Genomic DNA, 23,708 nt, shown 5'->3' with positions numbered 1-23,708 from the left:
AATGGACGTCATACTTAATTTGTTTATCCACTATATTCAATCAATCAATAATTCCATGTTTTTTATACCTTACTCTTTCACGGCCGACACTCGGCTAACCGAGAGTTTGGTCGGTTAATCCATATTGAGTATGCGGCTATATCGGCGGTTGGTCCGTTAATCGGGTTGGCTAAAGTCTGTTAATCAGGTGTTATCGAGAAAATCATTGCAAGATCAGTATGTTTCATTGTATAACTTTTTAATTATATTTATATCATTAAAACAATTCATGTCTGACAAAACGATTTGGAGTACTGAATCCAGTGGTGTAATTATTTTTTTTCTAGCTTCAATGAACGATCTATAAAATGAAAAGGCGAGTTACTCATCAGTAAATTTATACACATTTTACACACACAAAATGTACACAAAAATGACAAGTTGGTTGAGTTTACTTGAATGCAATATTTTGAACATCGAAAAAAGACAGGCATTATGTTTGTTTACCATATTAACATCAATATGTAAAAAATCTACACGAAAAACTGTATTTTGGTGACATAAATCATTTTTTTATAAAAATGTGGTCTGTTAATGGGTCGGATGTATAAAACTCGGTCTGTTAATTAGTCTGTTAAGAGTTGTGAATGACATTACAAGCATAATATTATTGCTATATGGGGTGTTATCTGATTTAAAGGGATAGACTCAAGATTAGTGGCTAGAATATATGGAAACAACACATGAACAATGAAACATAAATTTAGACAATGGAATCTGAAGATTGATAGAAATGGTTTCAAAAAGTGTAATATCAAAGTAATATTAATTTCAAAAGACAATACATACCGGAAATAAACTCCTCATAGATACCAGGATTGAAATTTTATATTTACGCCTTATATTTACGCCAGACACGCGTTTCGTCTACGAAAAACTCATCAGTGACGAAAAAAATGTTTAAAAGGCCAAATAAAATACGAAGTTGAAAAGCATTGAGGAAACACAACTGATACCGGCGTCACACATCAGCGTATAGCACTGGCGTGTTCAAAATCATTTACGCTGCCAATACGCTAGTAATTTTGGATGCATTTAACCTGTCAATCTTATTTGTAACGTGTGCAAAACGAGATTTAAGCGTGTATTGGGCGTACTAGAAACGTATGTTGGCGTATGTTGTATGTTTTTTTATGCTGCATACACATTTCCTGGGATTGTAGCGTTCATCAAGCGTATTTACTTTCCTTCATTGGCTAGAGGAATAGGGGGAGGGTTGATATCTCATAAACATGTTTATCCCCGCCGCAATTTTGCGCCTGTCCCAAGTCAGGAGCCTCTGGCCTTTGTTAGTCTTGTGTGATCTAGTATACATATTTTTTAAGGGGCCAGCTGAAGGACGCCGACGGGTGCGGGAGTTTCTCTCTACATTGAAGACCCATTGGTGGCCTTGGCCTGCTCTATGGTCGGGTTGTTGTCGCTTTGAAACATTCCCCATTTCCTTTCTCAATTTTACCTTTGTATTTCGACGTACTACAAACTTATACAACGCGCTTTGAACGATTGCTAAGGCAGCAACCATTTGATTTTCTGGGGGGGGGGGGGGGGGGGCTATGGGGTTTTTTTCTGGACAAATTTTTTCTTTCAATTTTAGCATTACATATAGTGGCAGCTGAGGATGAAACAAACAATTTTTTTTTCTCAGAATCAAAAACAAATTATTTTTTTCTCCAAAAACTGGAAACAAACTTTTTTTTTCCAAAAAAACCCAACCCCCCCCCCTCCCAGAAAATCAAATGGTTGCTGCCTAAGCGTTCCTATGGCATGCAACTAACGTATACCGACTTTGTCAATTTTCTCTGTACGTTTGGAGCACGCCGGTCTATACGCCAATGTGTGACGCCGGCATAAAGTAATCAATTCCTGAGGTAGAAAAGCCTTAGTATTTCAAAGAAAACGCATGGAATTTAACCAGCTGCATTGCAACACATGACAGATTCATAGATATAACAGACTTTGAACAGACAAAAAAAAAGGCTGATTGATAACTTGGCGTAAATAATAAATTCGTGCGAATTCGAGCGGCCAATCAGTCCATATAACGCTATATTGAAGTGACACACCCTTCAATGAAATGCAAAAAAATAAAATTAAAATAAAAGTTCTCTTTCTATAAGGATACTGTTGCACCGTATTGTAATTTTTTCGTCACAAGTACATCTCATTTTTTTCAATGTGAAAATATAAACTAAAGGTAGTAAGACTATTGTCGTGGCTAAATAACTCTTAACTGACACGATTTAAATTGTCCAACCCATTAACAGACTGTATTCCCCTAATATTCATTAAAATGTGGTATTTCTCAACTTATATAACAATTATGAAATAATTATCAATGACAATTATTTTTTTAGAACCAAAGTACTATTTTGTGTCTTTTAAATCATATATAAAAATGTTTTTTAGCCTTTTATCCAAAATATTGCTATGCGTACAAGCATAAAAACCACATACTTGCGAGACGCCTTTTCGTTTTACTTAAAACTGCGCCGGCTATGCATTTTTTTTACTGGTGGAAAATGTTCTATGATAGATATCATTTTGTCAGACACTTTTCTTTTTTTGATGTGGTTCTCATAATATGGCAAAAATCTGTATATTTAACAGAGTTTAACATTAAATTGTGAGTTTTACTCTTAACAGACGTATAACCAACCCGATTAACAGACCAACCGCCGATATAGCCGCATACTCAATATAGATTAACCGACCAAACTCTCGGTTAGCCGAGTGTCGGCCGTGTCTTTACAGTGAGTTTTGATCATTGTGAACGTCGTGTTATGGATGCAGAACATAATTATATGCACACTTTTGTACCATTAAAAAAATAGATAAGTGCCAAGGACAATAGTTCTAGCAATTATCACCATATTGACTGAAAAAGTTTTGAGTACAGAGATACCGAAAAACAACAAAAGAAAAAGAGACGAGCAAAAATGTGGCACAGATCGTAAAATAATATAAGGGTAGAACTAGAACAAATTGTAACAACTTGTTATCATGAAAGCAAAATATTGTTAGGGGCATACATTATAAAAGACGCAATATTAGCATAGAAGCAATTGCAACCTGCTTGTGTTTATTATTTGTGGTCTAACAGATTTGATGGTGTCATGGGGAGTTAACCAGAGCCATTATCAAAAATAACGACCTACTTCTATCTACAATGTTGTACATATTCAACTCAAGAATCAAATTTATTTCGACTTCCAAAACTATAAGATAGTAGTTTCATGTAGCTAGCTATTTTGCTATAAAACTGTGTTTTCCATACTTGCAATTTAAATGTTATTAGAACTTAACATATGTAGTTGAATGATGTAACGGATATGAATGCATGGGAGGAAATGCCTACGATTTTTGGCGCGCCTTGTGTTGTTTGGATCGAATTCTTGTTATGCCGATTGCTTACATACCATTTTTTGTCTGCATTTACATTGAAGTATGTGATATCGACCGAAAATTAATTTGTTATAACCTAGGCTGTAAGTTTGTCATTTGAATTGCTTCAAATTGTTCATGTCGGGGCGTTTATAGCCGACTATACGGTTGGGTTTTTCTCATAGTTGAAGGCTGTACAGTTGCCTATAAATGTTCACATCCACTTCATTTGAACTTTGGCGGATAGTTGTCTCATGGGCAATCATACCACATCTTCTTATTATAAATCTGACAGTAAATCCGTTTGCCTATCACAAGTTTGAACCTCCTCCGTGTTTTTTTTTTATATATATCTCTTATGTAGTCAAGAGATGATTTTTGGGGAGGTTTTGTTGTATTATTTTTCGGGAAATATGATAGATTTTGATATTCTCCGTTCTATCAAAAGTGTTTGGACACAAATGTGTTTGGACACGGGTTAATTTAAACAAAATCTACATAGTGACGAGTCTGACGTTTTGACGTCCATCGATGTATCTATTGGTTTCAGTCCATTACAGCTATAATCTTATCTTGACGTACATTTTATATTGAGCAAAGTACTACTCGTTTTCGATAAAAATCGTATCTCGCCCCATTGTTAGCAGTACAAGGGTTAACTTGGAAATGGGGTAAATATACTCCTATACCTATTAAGCAGTTAAACACATTGTTTAAGGTGCGTCCGTTTAACTGTGTAGGGTGTATGAATACGCAGCCATGACCAAACAGTATTGGGACGTTAATTCCTATGTCTCGTGTAGAGAGTGTCCAGAACTTTGCATGTCAAACAATACTTGCAGTAATACATTTAGATAGCAATACGTTGTCTGTTTTACGACAAAATATCGGTCCCTTTCCACAGTACTCTCATTGTTTAATGATAGTCGGAATTGCTGCCCTTGTATAATCTATAAATGCTGTATTTATCCTGAATATACATGAAATATTTGCCAAGACGAGGTTAAGTAATCGACAATCAATACATGATTGACTAAATATGTATTTACTTGTCAATACAGTGCGTGCATCGAAATAGTTTAGAAAATCAGTAACGTATCCTTCGGCAATGAATAAAGAATTAAATTATTATCATTAATTTTGCACTCATGCCACATCTTCCTACTTTTATATATTTAGAAATGATTTTTGTATACATCTTTGTGATAATAACATTTCAGTGGTGATCTAAACAGTAAAACAGTTGAACATTGTAATTTGATTATTTGATGAATCTTCAATATAGCTAAATGGATTTAATTTACAAATGTCAATTTTATTAATTGATTTCAAAGATAGATAATATATTTATATATCGGCATGTCATATTTAAATGTCTCTATGGAATCATCAAATACTTAACTGCGGTTTGATCTATAGAAATAAAATTTATTTTCACTGAATAATAAAAGACCGTATCAATCTATTTTAAATGTGTTCTATTCATCGGTCTGTATATAATAACTCTTGGGTGAAATATTTAACGCCTACCTTAAACAGTTAAACAGTTAAACGTATATATTTTATCAAAAGACATGCGTCGGTGATTTCTAATAACATCAATGCAAACGTTGTTTGACTTTAAACTTTTTTTCTTTTTAGTGCATTTTGAACAAAAAAATAGTGTTTTCTGTAATGTCTCATCAGGTTGTTGCTCAGCTGTGTTTTATAATGTTGGTATAATTACTAATAAATAATCAAATTGCCCGAAATAATCTGTCATCCTTATATTTTTCATGACTTAATATTAATTCATATTAAATACTTGCAACAACAAAAAACTATATGGAAACTATTTAGCTCCTATTTTAAACCATGTCTTTTTTTATATTTCAATTTTTTTTTCCGATTTTAGATTTACAAACAAGACATAATGTAGATAATCATCTATTGATCGACAAACCGATATAATTATAAAATTATTATTGATTACTAAAAGTTTCTTGTTTTTATGACTCGCGTTAAATTCATTTTACATGTAACGAAACGAAAAGAACTTGCTCGTTACTGTATTTTGCCCATATTTAGCCACTTGTAAAATCATAATAATATTTGTGTTTTACAAAATAATGAATCGATTTGGATGTCATACTGTTTCTTGATGTTTTGTCACGTGTTATGTCTTGATTCGCTTTGTAAATCAATCTCGGATCTATCTGACACTACACATTGTATTACATACAATGAAATCGATTGCTTTGATCTATCTACCTGCCAGGTAGGTGATCTCAAAGGATTTTAATTAAATGTATGCATCGGTAAAACAAAGTGCAATTGTACATGAAAGCAATTTACTACCAGTAATTAAGCCTTTAGTTACTGTTATTCTATCTAATTATATAACAAATTATTTCGTTTTAGAGGCGGAAAATGCACTAATTCTTATAATCTGCTGGTATTTTAAATACCAATTAATTACTGTTGCAATGTTGTTTATCAAAAAAAATAAGCTTAATTCCATGAAAACCTTTAATAGTCAAGGCCTTTTGTATTTAGTATTATAGAAGTCGACTTTTAGAAAATAATCCCAAATAATTAATGTTATTTTGAATGCGTATTTAACTACATATACATTGTGTTATTCCAAATAATCCTTATGCAATTTATCAATTGTTTTTTTTTTTTTTTTTTTTTTTTATGTTTTATGGTTACACGAGTATGATAAAACTATCATTTAAAATCAATTCAAACGGCGATGAACCTAAACAATTAGTCTCGAAAAACACACTCCATGTAATTTAACAATCTTAAGAAAGATCCAATTTTTAAATTTCAAAAAACTAACCAGGCGTTACATTGGTTCAATATCATGAATATATACGTGTAGATTTAAAGCGTTATTCATATTCGTTTATATGTGACCTAGGCTTTTCCTGAGAATATGTGTAAATAATAAATTTCTGACTGTTTGTATTTTTATAACGGTTTGTTTGATGAGGTATTCATCCATATGATTACCAGCGTGTGACGTCGTGAAAGTGACAGTATATTTCAACCTTATTATTGGCCATACAAACCTGGTTACTAGGGAATAAGCCTTTGACTGGCGGATTAACATCTATGTAGTAATTATAACTACGAATGTGTATAGAAAGAAAAATGCTTTAAATTTTTATTTAATCCGGTGGTTGTTTTTATAAGGTAATTCGTATGTGACACGGTTCACTGGACTGTGATGAGCAAGTATAGACAGCACAGCAACACATGATTATGGCGATTTGAGAGAGATGGAAATATAAACAAACCGTTAAAACAAAACACGAACAAACAATAGAACGAAACAATAATATGTGGATGTGTTAAAATAGTTAACAGGGATATTTTTCTGGATTTTAATTCATTTAAAACATACATAGGGATAATAAGAAAATGGCTGAGCGTTCGAGATCTAAGCATAAGGTGAGGTCACCTAGAATGAAAGCTTCACATGTTCAATATGCTCCCGAGGGCAGACGAGGCAATGTTTATATCGACGAAGAAGGTAGGCGGATTTATAGAACATCTGGGAAAAGTGGAAATTCAAAACGGTACGTTGTTATGGATGATGGAGAATTGAAACGCGGTGAACGACCGGAAAAAATTGTATACCAACAGGAAGAAACAGAATATGAAACAATGAGTGAAGCTGATTCAGAATATATGGTCCCGGTACGACCTAAAGGACCAAATACTTCAACTAGAAGAGTAGTCGAAGAACGACCACGTGTTCTAACAAGAAGAGCTATTGCAGAAGAGGAACGACCCGTACTCAGGACCAGGGAAGGAGATACGATTAGAAGTACTCGCATTTCACGTTCAAGACCCGCGAGTGATTATGTCGTACGGCGCAACAATACTTTGGATAATCGCGAGGAATTGTTTGTACGGTCAGGACGACCAGCTAGTGAAGTTCTTGTTCGGCCTTCACGTGAGCGTGTGGTAACAAGAAGAGTTGTAGATGATTCAAATTTACGTGAACGTTATGTTGTAAGGAGTCGACCTTCTAGTGAAAAACGAATCATTGATAACAGAGAGGTTGAGCTTGTCAGAAGACCGAGATCCGAAGAAAGAGTAACGTATGTCAAAAGGCCAGTATCTGAAGAAACAAATGTAAAATACGTTACTAGGAATAGCTATCGAGACCGACAACCTGTTGGCTATGTTACGAAAGAACAAGCAGCTAACGAAAGGGCTTTGCATAGACAAGAATATATAGAATACCCACAGGAATATATAATGCAACGTCCTCCAACACGCGACGTCGGTTGTCAGATGACCACAAATTACGTCATACAACCACAGCCAAAACAGAAAAAACTGTTACGTAATGTACAAACACAGACTTTTAAGAAACAAAAGCAACGAAAAATCAAAACTGCAACACATTATTATCAAAGGGAAACAGTGGAAGTCGTACAGGAACCGGACCTACCAACACCAAGGGAGCCTACTCCTAGAACACCGTCTCCACCACCACCGCCACCACCTCGAATTCTAACCCCTGAACCACCAAGACAACCGAAACCACCCAAAAAGAAGAAACAAAAAAAGGTAATTTTCATTTTTTATGTGGCTAAATATTATCGAACAATTTTGTATGAAGAGCCCTTTCTATTATATTTTGTACAAAGTGCACATAGCACACTAATGCTGCTCTAAATATACCAAGTTTCTTTTTCTAGCCTAATCCAATAGCATATCACTTTGCATTACATTTTGGACATTATTCTAAGCAATTTTTGTACTAGCCGAAATTTTAATTTTGAAACACCTTAAAATGATATTATTGATAATATTGTTGCAAAAAGAAAAATTATGACAAGTTATAATGCAAAAATTACAGGTACATGTGTACATACAAAACAAACAAGATATTGTATATAAAAACAGGCAAACTGAATAAATATTTCGTCTTCCTAAGTCAAATATTGTAGGACTATATTCTATTCAACAACTTTTGAAACGGATTTCAAACTGACGAGTGTAATAGTATGAAAATTTCAACAATTTTATGTATATCTCAGGGTGTAAAGAAAGTGTTATAAAACTTATATACAGATGAGTAAATTATACTAGTCTTGTCAGTAGCTGTTCTTTCTTTATTTTCTGATCTGTAAGTATATAGGAACTACAACATGTAAGATATTAAACTGTAGAGAAAAAAATGTTTCTAGTATTTTTCTTGTAGATTTTCCTATAATGTTTCAGCTACAACGGATGATGTATTCTACTAAATTTTTTTTTTTCATGAGGTTTACATTTCGTAGTTTGATTTTGGTGATATTTTAATCAATTGTTATTTTTTTTTTTTTTTGGCTGGAATTGTGGTACTATCAGGTTCACGTTTCAACGAAAAGTATGAAACTTTTTTCCCTTTGTTCCCTTTATTCTAGATAATAAATCGCAACCAATTCATGTGTGTATACATGTATATGTGGAGACGAAAATATTGGTACTGTTTTGTAAATTTAAAGCACATTGAATAATGTATCCATACATTTATTGTAAAACAATGTTTAAGTCTCTGTATTGTGGGACACCATCCCTAACAGCTTTCAGCGGACGAGTTTATTGGTTCTTTGCAAAGGATGCATTACAGAAATTCATAGTCTGAGTGTGTTGAGACTGTTTGACAACCTTGAATGCTTCTAGAGAAGGAGACCATTATATCTATGATAGTAACCGGTATCCAACAGTGCCAAAGTTTTTGGTACAGTTACTGGTACCGACAGTGCCATACCAACGTTTTGTCACTTGTGTGATGCAAAAACAAAACCGACATTTTTTTTCTTATCTTAAATTAGTAATATTATCACTATAGCCATAGAACTTATTTTTCATAGGAGAAAGAAAACTTAGAAATGCAGTTGGTTGTTAAGCAACCAAATCTTCCCGAACCAGTTTACGACAGAGTGGAGGTAAATTTTGTTTCCGCTTGTAGAAAACAAATGGTTTTTTTTTTAATTTTGTGATTTTTAAGCTATCACACACAGCGTGATTTTTCAAACATTAAAATGCTATCTAATATTGATTGTTTAAGAATAATTGTTTTAAAGAATTCGAATGCATATAATCTTGAAATCATGTTTATTTTAGACTTTTTTTAATATTATACATCATAAAGGAATATTATTAACCTTATAATAACTCTCTATTTTCTTCATTTTAATGTCTATCATCTAATATCTATGGATACGTGGGTTATTGAGACAAACAAATCATTTTCCTGCGCGACTATATCTTTTTCTTCATTCCTTTCTTTCTTAACAAAAAAAATCTAAGTTGACTAAATATCTTACGAAAAGTGAAAGGACCGATAATTTGTGGATAATCTATGTCCTAACATTCACATATTGCTTAATCACATGTTTTTCATGCACCTGTAACCATAATTCTTCTTATGGTAAATAGATATGATAATTACACCATAACACACCATTAGTTCAATATTTACTAAATATTTTCCTCAATAATAATATCATCGGTTGGCAACCAAAATCAATATTAAGCTACTTGATAATTATGATTGTCAAGTTTGTCGAAGCGACTTCCAAGTTGTTAATTGGAATGGATTTCTTGTAAAACATCGATTTTTAACATTAAATAAATTTCTAGGCATCTTTTTTATGTTTCAATCATAAATGTCAATATGTATAGGTGAAAAACGTAATAGTATCCCCCCTCCCCACCAAATAAAAACTTAGATTAAGTATGAGAGATTTATATCTATAATATCTTTCTTGCTTTTCATATACATTTTGTGTATTTGTATATAATATGGTCCACTTGAAGCAAACTCTATTTCTGCCATAAGTAAGAGAAAGGGGAAAACTTCAATTAACTAATCTTATATTTTCTCTAACCATTAAATACAAAAGTGAGTGAAGAATGTCAACTATAGTGAAAAGATCAGATACATTTTTCTCTGACCTTTATGGGAATTGTGATTTGTCCTTTGCTTTCCTTTCGAATACATGTAATTCAAAATATAAATTCGGCATTCAATTTAAGTGTGTAAAAATAATATAAGATTCTATCATAACAATTGAAGCAAAGGGATTTCTGCCGATTTTATTAGGCGGGGGAAAAAATCTTCCTACGATGGGAAAAACTTCTATATTATCATTATTTAAAGGCAAGAATTTTTTTTAATCAAGTTTGCCAACTAATTCTCGAACCCCTCCCCCTTATTTCTACCAACCCGTGATTCTCTATTCTTTTCTTTCTTTTTTTGTTCAGTAAGCTTTGTCCCCCCCCCCATTTTCTTTATTTGAAGGCCCCTTATTCTCTATCCTTTTAACCCCATGCACATCCACATATATATTCTATTTTTCCATCACCCACCCTTTTCCAAAATGAGTTAAATGTCTGGATATTTTCCAAATAACACCGAGAGTTGCTAAATCGATCTTCAATAAATATTTGTTCGAAAACTGGCTTACATGTAGGTTTAAAGGCTGTACTTCAATATGGAGGTATAGCTCTCCCAAAAGTAGAGCAAATATACATCACCCACCTGTAAAGAATTTGACCTCGTAAAATCCGTAAGAATAATAAAAGGAAAATAGTCGTATAGCCTTTAAAGATACTTTCTCAAATCATTTTGACTTCACCTGACTACCGTTAGTTATTTCATAATGTTATGACTTGTCCTCTGGAGCACTAGAATTCGACAATCCCCCTTTTTTTGTCTAGATTATCATAAATTAAATTAATTGTTAACTGGGAAAGGGTATTTCACAAGAAAATTTAAGTACATGTATTGACAGAATTTTGTGTTGATAACACATTGTTTCTTTGAAATACGTATAGGCGTTTGTAAAATTTTCAAATCCCAATTCATCACCGTGGTAAGCAACAGTTCGCGACTCGTTTAATTTCAAAACAACGTGTAAATGGGTGGGGTAGTAAAATACATTTAAAACAAATACGTTTGTATGCATACTTGAACAATGAATGATCTGTTAAATTCATTGAATAAATGACCCTTTAAAAATGATTTGTTTCAATGCCTTTATAATTTCTTATGCATGCCTGGTTTTAATTCTGCACATTTTTATCCTAAAAAATTACAGATGAAAAGTAATTAACTAATGCTTTTGTTTAAGGATTTAGAAGTTGTAGCTGACTCGTCAAAAATTTATTATGAAGCACCTAAAAAGAAAGAACATTTGATTAAGAACCCCGAACCCGATCCACCAACATATGCTTATTACGAACCCTCGGAGTATACGGCGTCTAAGAAAATTGTTCCCACTGAAAAGGTAAATAAATACACATTTTTTAAAACTACATTATTTAACTTTGTATTTAGTATATGAACTGAAATGGCTTGTTTATTTGGTGAACGATGATTTCTTTATTAGCCGGACAGTTTTCCTTTTTCTGATATGTCGCGTGAGAAAACGGGAGCGATGCGAGATATGTCTTTAACTAGACTGTTACCTAGTGTAATACTGGTCTAACAGGCTAACCAACATTTCTCTTTCAACAATATAAGTCATATATCAAATAATGTTAATTTAGGGTTAAAATACAAAAGAGTCTTGCTTAACTCATTAACACACACACAGCATAGACTAAACATTCTGCTTGTTTCTAGCAAGTTAGTTTGATTTCTTTACAGTTCTAACATTAATGATAGAAACATTCAGATATATATCTGTCACGATCTGCATCAAATTCAAATGAATTTCACGTAGAACTTCTTATTTCTGTATATAACGAACTATTAACTGAATACAGTCTAGCTGCCTATGATCTTATATATATATAAATATACATATCTATCTTTAGAAATATTTACCATTTAAACTTTTGAGGAAGCTTTATTTTTAGTGACTGAATATGCTTTTCAATGTCACTCAAATGAGAGTATCCAAACGAGGACAATAAAGCACTGTCCGAAATAGGGATAGCTGTTGCCAAACTTAATTCGACGTCGGTGAACAGATTCATCGCAAACCAAATTGGCTAGAGATATATAAAAATTAACCTCTTTCCGTTGATATAACCTTTTCTCAACTTTTCTGGGAATAAGGAATACTTACTTTTCGTTTCTTTTCATATAATTCGTGACAAGAAATGTCTCATGAGAAATTGCTTGCTGTAATGACAGATAAAAAATCATATTTCACGTCTAAAATCAATGTCTGTAATGCTGACTTGATTTTCTTATATATATTTGCTTTAACTGATATAGTTTTATATTGATTTTAGTTTTTTTCTTTTTCTTAAGACACACTATAATCAGCGTATTATTTGCTCACGGTAGCAAATGAAGGTCGGGCTACAAAAGATTGTTTAAGTGCTATAAATGAGCATGTTTCGCTGTTTGTCATAGTAACAACATAATACGAAACTTACATGTTTGCGTATTTGAAAATCTGAAACAGAAAATAATACATATGGCGTTATTTGAGTGTCTTCGAATTCTAAGATCAAACATTGTAGTATGAACCATTTTATCGGCGACAGAGGGGAATATTTTGGAGACGCTGGCTTCAAACCACATACATCTTTGATCCAACACTTTTTTAGTAACATAAATGTATATATGTAAAGGCATATCTTGTAGAGTAAAGTAGTATCACATGTGCAGTACATGCAAATGCATTTGTATTTATTATTGTCAACTTAGAAACAATACACAAGTGTAGTGAAGTGGGTAGTTATTATATTTTATAACTAATTAAAGGACCAGTCTACGATAAAGGGAATAGTACCGTCCAAGGTCACACTACGTGTTTTAGATTACTATAGAACAAAAGACCCAGACAAATTCTATATTAAATTGGTGCGTATATAGAGCAGAAAAATGCATGGATTTATTTTAATTGCATACCTTTCAGATACATCTAGCATAAACCATATTCAAAACGTCTATATGCATGTTGATAAGAAAAGTTTATCAGATTTGTAGTTTTCTTGCCGTAAAGAAGTTTTGTACTTATATATTTCAATTTTTTATATCTTATGTATAGATATTTTTATTTTACATTTTATTATTGGAAAGCATACCACATCTCCTTGTTTTAGATAGTATATATTACGAACTCCTTATTACTCTATACCCAAGTAAATGGATATGTTTTATGATACTGACGTCATAAAAGACATACTAAATATGTCGGGATCGCTTATTTTAATTTCAGCTACAATGTAGTGAATGGCATGATAATTTACCCAACTTGTTATATGAAATTGATACGAAAATTACAAACAAGTATTCCCATAGTTAACCATGGCCAATTTTACGACTGTGTACATGTTTGCATGCTGTTTTCACATATTTTTTTACTTTTTTGTTGTAAACCTTTAAAAAGTATAATAATAGTATTAGTATGTTGACAACAATTTATGACAATATCTTAATGGAATTGTTACATTATTATTTTTTCATCAATATTAAAAAAAAAACAAAGGTATTGTAATTTTTCTAATGACAGTAATAGCCACAAAATTCATTACTACTATGTATGATATTAAAGACATCTTAATGCACGTATATTGCTTTTAAAGAACATGATTTTAAATAAGTAATCGTTTGCTTTAACTTTGATTAACTTGTGTTCAAAGATTTGAATAATTTTATATAAACTATATTATTATTGTTTAAAGAACATTACTGCAGAATCTACTTCCAGTAGTAGAAGTTCGAGCGACAACGAGGTAAAACCTGCAATGCATATTATATACCCAAATTTGCTTTATATTTAACAAATATAGAAAGTACAATTATAGTTTAGTATCGATTGTATGCTATCAATTTAGCATGTATTGTAAAACACCAAATCTAGCAATGCCATTCGAAGTTCATTATCCGATTAGCGTTTGTGGTTTTATACATTTTTTAAAAGCGTTTCTTTGATGATATTTTTTTTATTCAGCTCTATTTCACAAGCTCCGAAGTAACTTTTGTCATTTGACAAGAAATTACAGTTGTACAAGTCTCGTAAATCCATTTCGGAAATACAAATGAAACAAATCCGAAGGTATAGCATGAACTCCAAAATGGAGCGAACTGGATGAGTTGACAGGGAAAGCGTCTTCCGCTGTACCACGTGCCACTAGGGAAATGAAAACACGTTCATTCTGTTTTACAGAAAAATATAGAGATCTAGATTTTGATATACTACATGTATATCTAGATATTTAATCGGATAATGAATTTCAATGGCATTTTTAAGTATGTTGTAATAGAATAAAGAATACAAATGGGGAGCGTGTAAAACAAAAATTGACTCAAAACCACCAATTGGACTTCAACAGAGCGAGAAAATCCCGCACTATAAGAAAGGCTTCGAAATACTTAGAAAAGAATGGCTAAAATATGGCTTGTCTGCAGTTCAAAACTGGGTTTCCGTCATAGTCTACAGTGGTGCCCAATCTCAGTTTGCTTTGTAGATTACATTTTAATGAAGGTTTTCATGGTTGTTCAACCAAGGCATTCAGAAAATATTTATAGTTATTATTAAGGTTCTTTATTTTGGCTTCTGTGCTCATAGAATGATAAGATATGTGATCATGGTTTTAAAGTATTATTAACCTGATCTGATGCAGATCAACTCTGAATTCAATGACTCATAATGTTGTTAGTCGACAGTTCAATCTTAACTTTAATTGTTTACAGTCAAACCCTGAATGTTATTGTTTATATCCCTCGAAGTCTACAATTCAATTTTTGATTAAGTATCGTAAGTTTCAAAAGAAAGGTTATAATTACAGGACTAAAAAATGAAAATGGTTTCAGATGTTAGGTGTATAGACCAACAAAAAAAATTGAAATTAATAAAATCATATGTTTTGGTAGGACAGTTTTAATATAATATTTGGCTATAACAAGCAACAGCAAATTTAATTTTGTCTACTGATCCCTGGCGCCCACTATATAATCATGTATAGCAACCTATGGGTGAGATAACTCTTCCAATTTCAGTACTTGTCGGACTAATACCTAGTTAGGAGTTACAGTGGGTTTTTATGCCCCACCTACGATAGTAGAGGGGCATTATGTGTTCTGGTCTGTGCCTCCGTTCGTTCGTTCGTTCGTTCGTTCGTCCGTCTATGCGTCCGTTCGCTTCAGGTTAAAGTTTTTGGTCGAGGTAGTTTTTGATGAAGCTGAAGTCCAATCAACTTGAAACTTGATACACATGTTCCCCATGATAGGATCTTTCTAATTTTAATGCCAAATTATAGTTTTGACACCAATTTCATGGTCCACTAAACATAGAAAATGATAGTGCGAGTGGGGCATCCGTGTACTATGGACACATTCTTGTTTTTCATTTGTTTTAGCCTGAAAATATATCTAGAATAGAATACATTTTGTGCATGTTTTCTATGCTTTTATTGTCTAGTTTGCGTTATAGATTACGACGTTAAACAAAGTTCTGTTTGCCTATAATATAGATATAAGTTTTTGTCAACCGCTTATTGAACGTGGGAGTCTATAAATGGCAAAACAAGTTCTTGAAATTCAATACATAAAGGTTTATTCAATACATATATTTGAAATTATAATCTATTTACATTTTAACTAAAGGTTATATAATTCTGCTTACGACAGGCAATTTTAAATTCAAGCTAATACACACTAAATTTTGGCTTACATTCAAACATATTTTAAACTCTCAAAGCTTCAAATATTCAGATGATATGTTACAGTGCATGTTTATTAAAATTAAAATCATTCATGTTAAATAAATTTATAATCATTGTAGGCCACGCAAACTATTCACTAAGTATGAAGTGTGGAACTTGTATATGATATAACTTGCATGGAAACAGCTTTAGATGTGTTTTAACCCGAACAAATGTTATGAACCCATGTGTATTTATTTAATGAGATGTTGAAATATTTTTGCATATATTAACTTGTAATTGACTATCGATTTTTATCCAGAATATTCATACATGTTGAAATTTAATGTCGATTACTTTGAACATTTGCTGTGGACTAAACTGTTGTCGGTTTAATTCTCCTTGAGCTAATATGGGATTAATAAGTACTTTACATAGTTTGAATTGTCTAAATAGGTCATTCTAGCCTGTCAGCTTTAATATTTCAAAAGGAGTTATTTTGAGCTTTTTGAGAAATCCTGATTCTCACGTAAAAAATACAACTGTAACTGCTGCTTTAGTTCAAAACATGTTTTAAATTTTTCAATTTTATCATTTTGAGTAATTTAACAGAAAACATACGTATAGTTATAACTGCAAGTCTAAACTCACAAGTTTTGCTATGATTGCTATTTTCATAAAACTTGCTTGAGGTGCAGGTGTTGGTGTATATTTACGTTGTCCGTTTTTGTGAAGGTCTATTCACATTGTTAATGTTATTTTTAAGAGTGTTAACACAGCTGACAACTTTTACACAGTACCTCTAAAAGGAAGCACAACATTTTATGGACCGTTTTTCAAAAAAGAAAATACATACCCTCCGAAACGTAGGTCGTCAAAGAATAGAAAGAAACGAAAACAAACGCCGACTACATATGAACGTCCACGATATGTTGAAACTGCAAAACGAGAGAGAAAGAAGCACAGACACGTTTCAAAGTCGACTCGAAAAAATTCTGAGGATTCTGTTCCACCGCTTCAGGTTGAAACTTACTTGAAAAAAGTTCCTGTTCTAATTCATGATTATGGCAATATTCCACGGTCATCACTTAAACAATCTGGTACCCATTCGATGAAGAAAACACGTGGTCATGTACAGATTGATGAATATGGCGCCAAACTATCACATGGGCCTTCATTTTATATGAATGACAGTAAAAATGGCAAACTCAAATCTTCTGGCGATTATAGTAATCATTCGACCCTGTTATATGTAAATCCAGAGACGGAAAAGGTTGAACCTTTGAAATACACCGGGGAAATAGAGGCCCAGTTAAAAGACAAACGGAAGTGGAACGAACAAGAAGAAGAACCTAGATACGTAGTGATTCCGGGGTTTGACGATCATTCTAAATCTAAGATAAAGGAAGTGATCGACAATACTAAAAGACAATTTGACGACGACCCATTAGTTATAGTGGAAGACTCCAAGTTTCCAAATAGAAGAAAACTGAGTTTAAAAAGTCAGTCTGACATGGATGACACTTACTTAACTCCGCTTTCTCGTGGACAACAAACAGACAAATGGGTAAAACAACGCACGAGCTTATTGCATGTTTATTTACGCAAATATATGCACTTTAGAAAAAATCAATTTATTGTAAACTTGTACCAATTATTTTCGCATGAAAAAATCATATCAGTAAAAAAATTATACAATAAATTAAATGCTTTTGTTTTAAAATATAAATTCTTGGTCATATCTAATTAAGATAATGTATGATTCTCAACGACTTTAAAATTAATTAATAAATTTATTTGTTTATAGTTTGTGATAACAGATATGATTTTTTCATTCTTTTAAAAGTTATTTTTTACATAAATAATGATAAAAATGATATTTAGTACAAAAATATACAAATTTTACAGATATGTTTGTTGTTGTTATTAGTTGCTTGGTGATAATGGTATGCTGCTGTTAGTTACATATGTTACAGTATATAGCTAGAATTTCCATCTGATACATAGAAAATTAATCAAAATCTCATGTAAGCTTCTGTAGCGCGAATTGAAACAGACTAATGTCCATATTTTGCATCATAGCGCTATAACACCTACCATACAGTTGTACGCAGTGCATGGCTTTATAGTCAAGTTGTATACCTGTGTTATCCATGCTGGATTGTTGCATGTTTTGATGTTTATATGTATGCTCGCATGGTCCTATTTCATGGTATTGTCAATAGATATGAAAATTGTAACTACATGTACTTTGATATTAAAAGACAAAAAACATACTATGATACACTGTTAGATCCTAATTCTTTTTATATCAAAATATTAGGAGAATCATTATATTTATTCATTTTATTTTACCTGATTATATCAAAGAGAAAACTGAATATGTATGTAATTATTAACGTCATTTTTAACAATATAATGACAATTAATAGTTTGTCAGAAGCTTAATTAATGAAAATTTAGAATCAAAACAAAACTTTATACAAATATCTCGATTCCTGATTTTCGAGGAAGAAAAAAGATGCTGCAAGCAATTAATACCCTTCAAAGTTTAACATTTTTATACAAATATCGATTACTTTAAATGAATAGCAAAAACTTTTATTGCAACAATAGGTTAAGAAAACAACAGAGGAAAAACCGAAAAAGCAAAAGGTAATACGAATTGCATGCAAGGTTCACTGCACAAAAAAACACATGTACCATCATGATACGTGTATAAACTCGATTTGATTTCAACATGTGTGCAACGGATGTGTATGAAATGCATCCTTGCAAATTTTGATTTAAAAAACGGTATACCGATGAACTCTTAGTGCTATAGACTTTTTCTTATTACCGACTTTTGACTCCGAAATTTATAGTTTTCGACAGAATACCTACTCTGTGGTATGACACTGGTTGTCGGTAAAGTACGAGTAACCAAAAGAAGTAAAATCAAGGAACAATTTAGGTAGAATATGAACTGTATTTCATGTTTTCTATACATAACAAAATCATTTGGAAAACAATATTACTTTTGTGTAAATTGCATCGATTTGACTTCTTTTAGTTGCTCTCACTAAACCGAGTCTATAGTGTCCTAGTTAGCAAAATCAAATGTGTTGTTTAGATAACTAAAATCATTGTAGATTGGCTTGTGAACGTATGTTTTTTGTTTGTAAGATACGAAATAGAAAAGCAATATTAATGGTATGAACAACATATATATAAAGATGATAATAACGTTGTATAATATACAATTATGGCCCGTTGAAAAGGTGAATATCCAAAATTGTCAACACGAGAAGGTTATTTCAATGAGGGCGCAGCCCGAAGTGAAATAACTTTTAAGGGTTGACAATTTTGGATATTCATCGATTCTAAGGGGCCACAATTGATTTATTATACTGAACTAACAGTGGAAAGGCCTTTCTAACACTTTCTATATTTTTTAAACTTTACATAACAAAGATAAAGACAAGCTAACGTTTGAAAATACAATTGTGTTCTAGAATTTCTAGAATGTACAACAAAGGTAGAATCTTTTTGTAAAATATTGATGGCCCTGAAAAGGACCGTTACTCTATAAGAGCTATCATCAGCTTGGTACTCTATATTCATGTCCAAATGATGCGTTATTTCCTCATCTCTCGGTGGGCTTCCAGTGTAACGTGAACGCTGCCATTTTGTTTATTTACGTCTGTGACGTCATTTTCATGGGAGGTAACTCAAGTACAAATCAACAAACTGAAAAGGTTATTCACCGGTGAATAATAGGGTTATTCACCGCTGGTGCAAATTTTTAGGGTTATTCGTCCTTCCTTGCAATTGAATGAAAAACAACTGAATTATTCCATGTCACGTGATAACGTTTCACCCAATAGAATTGTTTAAAATATATGTAAGGTATAATAATAGAAAATATCAAATGAAAATATGCACATACTAATAAACGATGTAATTGTTCATACACTGGCACTGTTTTCGTTGGTATCACAGTTGCGTTTGATGTAAATATAGCTTTTAGCATGACCTTTACCAAAAGGCATTGTTTCATTTTATTTCATTTGTAGCTAGAAACCCCGTGTTGTTAGACTGGAATGTGAGGGCCCTCATGGGGTTTTTGATTATGTGATTACTTGGCCGTTTTTTTAATGATTATTTGATTATTAAGCCAAATATTTCATGATTATTTGATTACCTAGGACTGTATTTTTAGTTTATGATTATTTGATTTCTAAAGATAAGCAAATATTTAATGATTATGTGATTATATTGGCAAAAAAATGGTGATTATGTGATTACTAGGACCCCCCCCTCCCCATGAGGGGCCTCGAATGTAGTAGTTTTATATTAGGACATTCATGCAATAGACTTTACATTGTTATGTTACAAGTTTGTACCGAATGAACATTTACTAATATTTCAAGCTTGTACAAAACCAAATTATATTACAGGTTTGATAGTTTATAACATTGAATAATAACTTACTGTTTGACTGTATATTTAACTAAAAATCAAATCATATGAATTGAAACATTTGAAATCTATGTAATAAATATTATCCTAAGACAAAACAACTTAGAAATACAGAATCTGATGAGTGAGCGAAAAGGTGTTTTTAAAATATAACTGCATAATTATTATCAATCACTTTTGTCATTAATTTTACACGCCTTAAAAGATTATCCTAGTTGAAGTGGCAAAAACAAATTGCATTTTGGATCTTAAATGCTATTAACCTTTTTACTTCGTTTGGCCTTTTTTACGACTTTTTTTTTCGAGCGTCACTAATGAGGCGAGTGTAGACGAAACGCGCAATTGGCATACACAATTTAAAGCCAGGTATCTAATCAATATATTTATTTTGTTTTTCTGTTTCAGCTTAAAGGAAAAGCACATATGGTACGTGTTGGAGGGGGTTGGATGAAAGTTGAACACCACAGGCATCATCATACACCATTGAAGATTTACGAAATACCCCGTGACGCAAATGATGACAAGTTTCTCTATATAAAGTCGAGATTCAATACCAACAAAAAAGAAGTTCCAATAGCATACAAAAAATATAGAGAAGAAATAGTGCGTGGATGAATTGATCAAAAATAGTTCAGGAACGTAAATGCTCAATTATACACAATTTAAGCAAGTTTAGCAAAACTGCCTAGTTTTCCTGGTTAGATATATGAACATAGTGAACAGTAGATCTTTATTTATATGGATACTTATCTTTGTGCTTTGTTGGAAAGCGCATGTCTCATACTTGAATTCTGCACCAGGTGTCCAATTATCAAAACGAGGCATCACTATGGAAACTGATGGATTATGGTGTTCTTGTTTTATAGAGTTGTAGGACTAATGGTAGAAAGTTTCCCGTTCAACTAAAATTATTTAGAGGCATCATATTCTTATGCTTCAATACAAACAAATATATATTTAATTAAGAAAGAGTGAAAGAAAGAGTGTGCGTAGAATGTTTAGACAAAAAAGCATGGATTGTAAGTTTATGCCTACAAGAGGTTTGGAACCTTTTGAAAAAAATGTGATAAAATATTTTGTGATATCCCTTCCGATTTATTCGCCTTTAATTGTTATTTTATGTTGTTTTTGTTATATCTAATACATTTTAGTCTAATTTTGTTGTTTAACTCCGTCCATATTTTCTTGGTTTTTGTAAGAAGTAAAATAGTCAAGAACTTGAAGAACATTTTTCCAACCGGCAACCCTTTTTTCAATACGGGACAAAACTGTCAGAAAATATATCAAACTGTGTATAGACATCCATTATTGGATACACAAAATGATATGACTATATTATGATATATGCGTTGAAAATTATAAAAAAAAATGTAAAAGGTATGAAAAGCATTTGTAGAGGCAAAACATACGTTTTTTTTTTCTCATTTGTAATGATGAATCTTTGATCCGTTTCCACATTCCGTTCATGTGTTGGTGCTGACAACAGTTCTGGTTCTTGGAGGATTATTTTGTACTATTTATTAAATATATTTTCTTGACAGATAATAAAAGATTCTAACCTTCATTTGTGTTTCGTAATTATGATATTTGTTTGGAGACAACACTATATATGTAAAGCTAATAAAATATTGGTCACTGAAAAAGCCTTCAAGAAATACTGAGCAAACTCCGAAGTGTATAGTTAACTTTAAACGGCCCTGATATGAAAAAATGTGAAAAAAAATATACAAGGAAACAAAAATCAAAACAATCAGTGAAAAAATAGGACAGACCGCAAAAAAAAACAGAAAATCAAAATACTTCCTGCATGTGAATTTTCAACAGTAGAGCACGTTAACAAGGAATAATTGTAGATGGTATATTCCAACCTTAGTGGATAAGGGACACCGATAATAAGATAACATTAGGACAAGTTGCTTTCTTTAAAAAAAGAAATGCAATCGTAAACCCAAATGCTTGTTTGGTATTAAATATTATATAATTGTTTACTTAAGATGTATTGTTTTATATAATTATTGTGGTATAAGAATTAAAAACTGACATTGATTGTTTACTTAATGAAATTACAATTCAATGTGGGTTGATATATTTTCGCTAAAGCTGTGATCACACATTCACGATTTTTACTGCCGTCTTTGACAGGACCATTCCCAATTAAAATTTGTCAAAAGTCTGATCAAGATCCTGTGAATCGTGGAAGGAAATTCAAACTTTATTTAATTAATCACGACAACAATCAGATATTGTTCAGGAAGCGTCGATATTCAACCGTTTCCAAGAGAATTTTTTCACGATAATCCCGTTCTCAATCCGCTTCTAATCCGATTTGTATCTTTCGCAAAGTAAAATTCGACCGAATTTGTCACAACTGCATCCCGATTCTACCGAATGTAATCCGACAGAGATCAGACAGTGACCAGACAGTGAACCGACGCTGACAGAAGTTATCCGTTCGAAAACTGTCGACATACTCGGGATGATCAGGTACTGTCGGAACGGAATTCTATCACGATCCTCTCTATCTCATTGCAAACGTCTTTGTCTGGTCTCAGTCGTATTGTATTCTGTAATTGTCGGGACTCTGAGGTGGGTATCATTGGCGAATTTCGTATTAATAACAGGACTGTTCCGGAACGATTTCGGCAAAGACGGTTTGAAATCGACTAGATCTGGATGCAATCTGGACTCAATCGGCAGAAAAACATCAATGAAAAATTTCTCCAGATCATTCCCGTTCCACAGGACACCGTCCAGAAAACACAGAACAATGTTAGAATTTTTATCCGATACATCAGAATCTGCCACGACATAGTCACGCTTGTCATCCGGCTAGACAAAGTCGGCTGAGTTTCCCCGAATGTTACGGGACGCACCTAAATGTCGGGGTGCTTCGCCGAACTATCAAGGCCATTCCCGACCCGTAGCCTATCTGTTACGAATTTAAACGACTGCGTTCAGACAATGATAGGACATTCCAGATAATTGAGGATAGTAATCCGACTTTTTCGCTTTTCGTGTCTTATTGCTGTCTGATCTCAAACGGGAGCAATAACCGGCAATATGTGAACCCCGCATTAAGAAATCATTGCCCACGACCAAGGAATATTTGTTTCTTCTCTCTCCCGAAAGACAATATGCTGAGTCAACCACTGGATGTTCCATTTTAAGGTGCTGGTTTTTTATAAGAGTTATTTTTTTAGGCTAAAGTTCAATTACAAATGTGAAGA

The 23,708-nt window shown here is 32.5% G+C and overlaps 1 protein-coding gene across 8 annotated transcripts; it reads left to right on the top strand.

Moving 5' to 3' along the window:
- The first annotated feature begins 6,335 nt into the window (after positions 1-6,335).
- LOC143047848 (uncharacterized) lies at positions 6,336-22,045 on the top strand. 8 transcript variants are annotated; one of them, XM_076221145.1, is made up of 7 exons: positions 6,339-7,989; positions 9,282-9,356; positions 11,547-11,702; positions 14,059-14,109; positions 16,787-17,587; positions 18,637-18,675; positions 20,887-22,045. In XM_076221145.1, the coding sequence occupies exons 1-7, from the start codon at positions 6,829-6,831 to the stop codon at positions 21,094-21,096; spliced, it is 2,493 nt and encodes an 830-aa protein (XP_076077260.1). In that variant the 5' UTR covers positions 6,339-6,828; the 3' UTR covers positions 21,097-22,045. The 8 variants fall into 8 exon arrangements, with proteins under 8 accessions (XP_076077263.1, XP_076077260.1, XP_076077262.1 ...); XM_076221148.1 differs by lacking the exon at positions 9,282-9,356 and having other exon boundaries at positions 6,336-7,989; XM_076221147.1 differs by lacking the exon at positions 14,059-14,109 and having other exon boundaries at positions 6,340-7,989.
- The last annotated feature ends 1,663 nt before the right edge of the window (positions 22,046-23,708 follow it).

Source organism: Mytilus galloprovincialis, chromosome 10 (genome assembly GCF_965363235.1).
Source record: "Mytilus galloprovincialis chromosome 10, xbMytGall1.hap1.1, whole genome shotgun sequence".
Classification (NCBI taxonomy): Eukaryota; Metazoa; Mollusca; class Bivalvia; order Mytilida; family Mytilidae; genus Mytilus; species Mytilus galloprovincialis.
Note: the sequence above shows the minus strand (reverse complement) of the source record. Positions and strands in the feature narration are given on the sequence as shown.